Source organism: Zingiber officinale, chromosome 11A (genome assembly GCF_018446385.1).
Source record: "Zingiber officinale cultivar Zhangliang chromosome 11A, Zo_v1.1, whole genome shotgun sequence".
Classification (NCBI taxonomy): Eukaryota; Viridiplantae; Streptophyta; class Magnoliopsida; order Zingiberales; family Zingiberaceae; genus Zingiber; species Zingiber officinale.
The window spans coordinates 10,972,751-10,981,231 of NC_056006.1; the positions used below are offsets into that span (position 1 = coordinate 10,972,751).

The following is an 8,481-nucleotide window of genomic DNA, read 5'->3' on the forward strand; positions in this document are numbered from 1 at the left end:
CGAAATGTGATACCCTTTTGATAAAAAAAATGATGGATGATTTCAAAATATAGGGGCGCTCTAGACTTTTGCCCTTTATTTATTATAAAAATTTATTATTTTTAACATTTATATGTGGCAACTCAACGTAAGAATGGCTGTAGACTTCAATATTTACCAATCCTTCCAAAAGTTCATATTGCTGCTTGTTATTCCATTCAAGTAGATTGCAACATTACAAATATGTTAAACAACAGCTTAATTCATTGAGACAAGCAAGGGACAGCAGGCGAGACTTTATCTTTTACGGATCCTTTGGCATCGATGCAGTTAGACTGCACCTGCTGTCCTTGATTTGCAGACCACAAATTAACATTGTCCATGGTGATGCCGGTGCAAGGCACAGTTTGGCTGCAATTCAGAACAATTGCTACACTACTCGTTGAGCTTCCTGCCACAGAGAGATATTTCACATCGCTCACTTGGACTGCTGTTGTCTGTAGAGAATCAGCATCGTGAAGGATCAACTTAATTACCCTTTTAGGAAATAAATTTAAAGTGGAAAATAATTATCAAAGTAAAGGAATGAGAAAAAAAAACCAATAAACAAAATTAGGGAAAAAAAATATAACCCCGCACGAGGTGACCTTGCGCGGCCGCACGAGGTGACCTAGTTTTCCCTTTTACCTTTGATGCACAGCTGCTGTGAGGGCAGTAGTACTGATCTATAATTATGGGATTACGCACTTCATTCATGTTAATATTCACAAATGATATGTTCCTCGCAAAGCCAGACCCTCCCTGCAAAGTTCAAAAATGTCAAGCAAGGTAGAGCCGGACGAATATGTTGAAGTCGATTTCTGGGTGTGTATAAGTTGTGCTTATGAGTGATAATGGAATGTATTGTTGCTTGCCTGCCATGTTTTGATCCTGACTCCATTGGTCGTTTGGGACAAGTTGCAGTTGGAAACGTAGATGTCTGATGCTGTTGCCACGGTCCCAGCTATGCCCAAGCTCCCAATACTACAATCAAACATGAAATGGCTTCAAGGTTACTTTGAAATTCGTGAGCTCTATCGCCGTTAGCAATAGCAGAGCCAGCCCGGCTGCCCGGGTGATCTACCCAGGCTATGGGCCATGCCGACGTCGAAGCCTACGCTGACGCTCGATTTAGCCTTCGTTTTCTCTTTTATTTTTCCCTTTTTTTCTATAGTAAAATTAATGTTTTTCTCTTCTCACCGCTGTCGGGCATCCGGGCTACAACCCGGGTAGGGTTGTACCTGGCTCCGCCCTTGGCGGTTAGGCAATCATCGTGAGCTCCCGGCTAGGCCAAGCAGCTAGCTAGCTAGTATTGATACTAAGTAAGTACCTTATTCCATGGCCAGGACCACATGCTACATTGTGGACAGAAACATCCACAGCACCATCACTCATCGACACACAATCATCTCCTGTGCCAATTACGGAGTCTGTTACCATGACATGTTGGCTTTGCTGGATGTGGATGCCGTCGGTGTTGGGGCTGTCGCCGGGGGAGGAGATGGTGATCCCTCTGATGTCGACATTGGTGCTTTTCCCCACCGATATATGCATCATGGGGCTGTTGATCAGCTTCAACCCCGATATCTGTACATTTGTGCAACTCAGCAGCCTAAGACTCTGCATCATCACAATTACTTCATTAACAATCTCCACACTTGGATAACACTTCAATTCTTTACTAATCTCTCTCAATCAACTTACATTGGCAGCTTCCATTGAACATTGCTGCAACACAAATTAAGTCGATCAAAAACATTCAGTTAGTGTTGAGATATACATAACTTAGAAAAGAAAGAAAAATTTTACATTTTTCTCTTTGCATGACCACCAGTTTGTCCCTTGGCCATCGAGCTCGCCGGAGCCGTAGATGTTTAGGCCATTGATTCGAATGAAAAGAAGCCAGCTATTCAAGTTTTCTTTCCATATTTCATTTGTTCTTTTAAGGTTTCCATCAACCTTTGGCACAAGAATAGCATGTCAGTCTTCCTCAAACATATACAATATGACATGATATGATATATATATGTATACCAAGGGACGGGTTCTTGTACATTAAAAGATTTCATTTCGAAAGAATTAATTTAACTTTGTCTCAAAACTTGATTTGTTATTTAAATTGGATTTTGCAGTATTCATTGAAAGGAACAAATGAAAATACTTTAAATTTATCCGATTGAGATACCTGAAATATATTACAAGTAAAAAGGAGAGAGATAGATCGAGAGGTCACTACTTTGTTATATAACTCATGCTTAGTCGACAAATGAAGCTTCAGATTCAAATCACATATCAAAATGAAAGAAAAAAAAAAGAATGAGCTTTCCCTTCCTATCTTGCATCTATGCTATTTTTGCCCTAGTTAGTGGGTTTATTTCTCTTTTAATAAATATCTGAAGGTGGGCTGAAAATTTTCGTAGGCTAAGTAAAAAACCTACACATGTAATGATTTTTTTTTTTTTTTTTTAATTGAACTTTTGACGTGGAAGAGTGAATTTTAGTGGAGTAAATAATATATTTTTTTTTAAAAAAATTGGATTATGATTAGGGCAATCCTAAGTAAGATCCGTCGTGTGTTGTATACCTTTACGTGTACGACATAGTTGCAAGGTCCTTGGAAAACAACGCGATCCAATAAAAATGTGTTCCCTGCCGGAATGAGCAAGGTGGAGGGTCCTGTGCTGTTGTGACAAATCGAACTCCATGCATTTACAAACGCCTAAATAAGAGGAAGAAGAAGAAAGAGTTTAATTAAGAAGAATCAAAAAAATATATATATAATGATGCATCATGATGGATGCTGTTTTAATTAATTATCGCACTTGAGTGTCATCTGTGTTGCCATCTCCTTTGGCTCCAAAGTTTACGACGTTGTATGTTGGCTCATCAGCCAAAATCTCAGCAGCAAGAAGAAAGATCACAAAGAGACTGATAAGACCCTGATGAATCAAAATCAAAATACAGGAAAACAAATATATAAATCTTGTTTTTTTAAAGAAAAAATAATAAAAATGGAGATATATAGTTTAGCTTCGTTTTTTTTCTTACTCGTCTAGCCATTGTCAACTGTGATTCTTCAACTATGAGTTAGTTATATATAGAAATAACAGTGTTTGGAAAGAGTTAAAAATTGGAGATTTATATTGATCATTGCATTTAGATTATGTACAAATATAATTACTTGTTTCTATGAGACAATTTAAAATAAAAAACAAAGTAAATTAAGTATGGGAATAATTAGTTCTTTATGGAATTAAGTAATGAATGCATTTTTTCATGCAAATATATAATAATAAACAATTACGTTGCAATTTTTAAATTTATTATAAAAGATTAGAATAAGCTGAAATCAAATGTCCACCTTTAACGGGACTTGAGCATGAATAAATAAAAGGCTATATGTATTAAATTATTTAAATAAATTTATGTCAGATTCATAAATACAACCAAATTAATTTTTATATAATCGTATTTTTTTAAATCCATGTTTATCTAGTTCTTACTATCCGATTACATGTACTTACTATCCGATTACATGTACCTAATCATTACTCCAAGTCATCAATACAATCCTATAAAAATTTTCCAGATAAATCAGAAAACGTAGATGAGTTCCAGCGGTGTCATAAGTTTTTTGAACTCCCAGGTGTAATGTACCTTAAATGATATTTGAACTCTTTAAACTCTTATTGTCTAAGGAGTTGATCGAACCTTTTACCATTGTACCATATAGCCTGTCTAGTCCCATGGATATTTTCCACTATAGTGCAAATAATTCCTCACCTAGCAATCAATGTCTAGATGTTTCATCGCACCAGAGGAAAATTCCTATATCGCATTACTAGGAATTAAACTATGAATACTAGAGAATTTCTAAAGTGCCTTTGTAACTCTATTGTAGCTGGGGCTATAATTGTATAAATGGAAGTTGTAGTTAATGATAAAAATTAAATTCTAGATAATGTACATGTTTTCTTTTAATAATTTTATTAAAGTAATATAAATATATTCATTTATTTATAACAAATTTAGTGACAACATGTCTTTATTATTATTTTTTAATTATTAATATGGAAAAATACGATTCGTTCACCCTTGTGCCCTGTCAATCTGTCCCTACACTAATATGGAAGAAGTAAATTATAGATAACTACTAGCCATTAGTGTAGATGACTAAGATATGAAAAAAGCATGCTCAGACTTTTTTTTTTTTAAGCATTAATATGTTTCTAATTGGTTGATCATGAAAATAGCTATTTAACGTCAATTTCATTTCATGAATTAAAGTGCAAACACCATTGTAGAAAGTGTTGGTTGCTACTCGGAAAACCTAGAGGTTCCACTGTACAAAAATTTTGTACAAAGGTCTGAACCTTTTCCTAGCTACCATGTGTTCTTTTAAATTAAATTTTGGATCGCCTGCGGAACTTAACACGTTTGATCCAAAACTTAATCTATTCGTTCTTTTAGGTTTTGACTTGGGTCTCCTGCGGAACTTAACACGTTCGACCCAAATCACCTTAAGTTATTAATTCCATTAAATATTAATTTCCATAATTGGTTCCCAGTACTGACGTGGCGAGGCACACGACCTTCTTGGATATGGGAGCAACCACCATCGACTAGACAAAACCTTTTATGGAAAGCTAATATTTAATTTCCTAAAATAACTTTAGGTTAACCGAAAAGAACAATCAAATCACAAGGATAAGTAAAACAAAAGAACATAACATCGAAAAACATATTCGAAATACTAGAATCGTAAGCCTCTTATATTTGGTATTATTTCTATAAATAACTGGTATGATGCGGAAAGGAAAAATTACTAGTTATACCTTCTAGAAAGACCTCTTGATCTTCTACCGTATTCCTCTTCTAACCTCGGACGTTGTGTGGGCAACGATCTTCCGAGATGAGAAAACACCAACCACGTTCTTCTCCTCCTAGCTAGGTTCGGCCACAATAAGGAAGCTTTACCAAGGATGAAGAACAAAACACCAACCAAGCTCCAAGAGATGCAAGATTTCTCTCCTTCTTCTTCTTCTTCTCCAAGTAGTATCCGGCCACCACAAGAGCTCCAAGGGAGATGAAGGATTCGGCCACCACAAGAGGAAGAGAGGGAGAGGATGATGGCCGGCCACAACACCAAGGAAAAGAGGGAGAGAAATAATAGAGGTTGTACCCCATGAAGGCTCCCCTACCCCTTCTTTTATATTCCTTGGTTTTGGCAAATAAGGAAATTTATTTATAATAAAATTTCCTTAACTTTCCTTGACAACAATTAATTAAGAAAAATTAAATAAATTTTCCTAATTAATTGTATGTGGCCGGCCATCTCATGTAGAGCAAATAGGATAATTTTAATCAACAATTAAAACTTCCCTATTTGTCTTTGGAAATTTTAAAAAATAAAATTTCCTTTTAAAATCCCTTCATGGTTGATAAAAAGAAATTTCTATAATTTTAATTTTCAACATGTGAATAATTTTTCAAAGAGAAAAAATAAAATATCTTTCCAATCTACAAATAAGGAAAGAGATCTAATCTCTTTCTTTTAATCTTTTGTAAATCTTTTAAAGAGAGATATTTTAATTTTAATTCTCTGTAATAAATTATATCTTCCACATAATAAAAACTAAAATTAAAATTCCTTTTAATTTAATGGGGGCCGGCCACCTAAGCTTGGGTTCAAGCTAGGGCCGGCCACCCATGAACCAAGGCTTGGCCGGCCCTAGCTTAAACCACAAGCTAGCTTGGCCGGCCCCCTTCTCATGGGTATGAAGGTGGGTATAGGTGGGTATAGTACTCTATAAATAAGAGGCTACGATAGGGACCGAGAGGAGGAATTGGTTTTGGTCTCCCGATAAAATTAAGCATCCCGTGTTCGCCCCGAACACACAACTTAATTTTATCAATAATAATTCATTCCACTAGAGAACTATTATTGAACTACCGCACCAATCCCAAATTACATTTTTGGGCTCCTTCTTATTATGAGTGTATTAGTCTCCCTGTATTTAAGATGTCGAATGTCCACTGATTAAGTGAGTTACTGACAACTCATTTAATCAATATCTTAATCCAAGAATAGTACCACTCAACCTTATCGTCATGTCGGACTAAGTCCACCTGCAGGGTTTAACATGACAATGTTTATGAGCTCATCTTGAGGACATTATCAACCTAGATTACTAGAGCACAGTTTCCTTCTATAATCAACAACACACACTATAAGTAATATCATTTCCCAACTTATCGAGCTTATTGATTCATCGAACTAAATCTCACCCATTGATAAATTAAAGAAATAAATATCAAATATATGTGCTTGTTATTATATCAGGATTAAGAGCACACACTTCCATAATAACTGAGGTATTTGTTCCTTTATAAAGTCGGTATAAAAGAAACAACCTCAAATGGTCCTACTCAATACACTCTAAGTGTACTAGTGCAATTATATAGTCAAGATAAACTAATTCCTAATTACACTATGACCTTCCAATGGTTTATTCCTTTCCATTTTGGTCATGAGCTACTGTTTATAATTTATAAGGTATTGATAACATCATCTTATGTATGTGACACCACATACTATGTTATCTACAATATAAATTAATTGAACAACTACAACAAATATAGATGATTTGACCAAATGTGATTCTTTATTCGAAATAAATGTTTACAAAAGCTTAGGCTTTCAGTATACACTCTAACAATCTCCCACTTATACTAATGACTAAGCTGCCATATCTTCTGCCATACATCTGATTCCCAGTCTCTCCATATGCCGATCAAAAACTTTTGCCAGAAGGGCCTTAGTGAAAGGATCTGCCAGGTTATCTGCTGATGCAATCTTGGCGATGACAACTTCTCCTCGCTTCACAATATCTCGTATCAGGTGGTACTTGCGCTCTATATGTTTACTTGCCTTATGGGCTCGTGGTTCCTTCGAGTTTGCAACTACACCACTATTATCACAATAAATTGTGATGATTTTGGGCAAACCAGGAATCACATCTAAGTCCATTAGAAAGTTCCTGAGTCATACTGCTTCTTTAGCTGCCTTAGAGGCTGCTACATACTCAGCTTCCATGGTTGAGTCCGAAACACATTTCTTCTTAACACTCCTCCATGCAATGGATCCACCTCCTAAAGTAAACACATAGCCTGATGTAGACTTACTGTTGTCCCTATCTGATTGGAAATCTGAATCCGTGTATCCCACAGGGAGCAAATCATCTGCTTGGTAAACTAGCATATAATCTCTAGTCCTTCTCAAGTACTTTAATATATGCTTTACCGCAGTCCAATGTCCTTGTCCAGGGTTACTCTGATATCTGCTAACCATGCCCACGGCAAAACAGATATCAGGTCTCGTACATAGCATTGCATACATTAGGCTTCCTACAGCCGAAGCACAAGGAACTGCTTTCATGTCTTCTATCTCCTTTGATGTCTTCGGAGACATCTCTTTAGATTGAGCTACTCCATGCCTAAAAGGTAAGAAACCTTTCTTGGAATCCTGCATGCTAAAACGAGCAAGGATTGTATCTATATATGAAGCTTGGGACAGAAACAACATTCTTTTCTTGCGATCCCTTATAACTTTGATCCCAAGAATGTGTGCACAATCTCCTAAGTCCTTCATATCAAATTGTTTGGACAACCATACCCTTACGTCTGATAATACCTTGACATTGTTGCCAATTAACAAAATATCATCTACGTATAGTACAAGAAATACCACCACGTTTCTGTTACACTTCTTGTATACACAAGACTTATCCGGACACTGAATAAATCCATATGACTGAATTACTTCATTAAACCGGATGTTCCAAGACCTTGAAGCTTGCTTCAGTCCATAAATGGACCGATTGAGCTTGCACACTAGATGCTCTTTGCCTTTTTCAATAAACCCTTCTGGTTGCTTCATATGGATATTCTCTTCAAGACTTCCATTAAGGAAAGCTGTCTTGACATCCATTTGCCAAATCTCATAATCCATATGAGCAGCAATGGATAAGAGTATCCGGATAGACTTAAGCATGACTACCGGTGAAAAAGTCTCCTCATAATCGATTCCCTCTTTCTGAGTGCACTCTTTCACAACAAGCCTAGCTTTGAAGGTTTCTACCTTCCCGTCTGTCCCTCTTTTCCTTTTGTAGATCCACTTGCATCCAACGGCTTTTACACCATCAGGTGGTTCTACGAGCTCCCAGACCTTATCAGAGTACATAGACTCTATTTCAGAATTCATTGCCTTTTGCCAAGATGCTGCATCTATATCTTGGAGTGCTTCGTCATATGTTCGGGGATCAGGTTCATGTTTACCCGGGATCAAGTCCGAAGACTCTCCCAAAAACATGAATCTTTCAGGCTGCCTTACAACCCTCCCACTACGACGGGGCACAGTCTGTGGTTGTGTATCATGTGTGACACGTGTTGCAGTCTCTTGTG

The 8,481-nt window shown here is 36.7% G+C and overlaps 1 protein-coding gene across 1 annotated transcript; it reads right to left on the reverse strand.

The window, feature by feature from the left end:
- Window positions 1–242: 242 nt before the first annotated feature.
- On the reverse strand, window positions 243–3,078 carry LOC122031223 (probable polygalacturonase At2g43860). Its single transcript, XM_042590364.1, has 8 exons — window positions 3,067–3,078; window positions 2,841–2,957; window positions 1,828–1,977; window positions 1,723–1,746; window positions 1,349–1,638; window positions 894–1,002; window positions 667–780; window positions 243–476 (listed from the first exon to the last, which is right to left on the reverse strand). The coding sequence occupies exons 1-8, from the start codon at window positions 3,076–3,078 to the stop codon at window positions 243–245; spliced, it is 1,050 nt and encodes a 349-aa protein (XP_042446298.1).
- Window positions 3,079–8,481: the final 5,403 nt, after the last annotated feature.

Coding starts and splice junctions, on each gene's coding strand:
- LOC122031223 (XM_042590364.1), bottom strand. Junction 1,639..1,722: donor GTTCAATGGAAGCTGCCAAT/GTAAGTTGATTG, acceptor GTGATGATGCAG/AGTCTTAGGCTGCTGAGTTG. Junction 781..893: donor TCAGGATCAAAACATGGCAG/GCAAGCAACAAT, acceptor TGAACTTTGCAG/GGAGGGTCTGGCTTTGCGAG.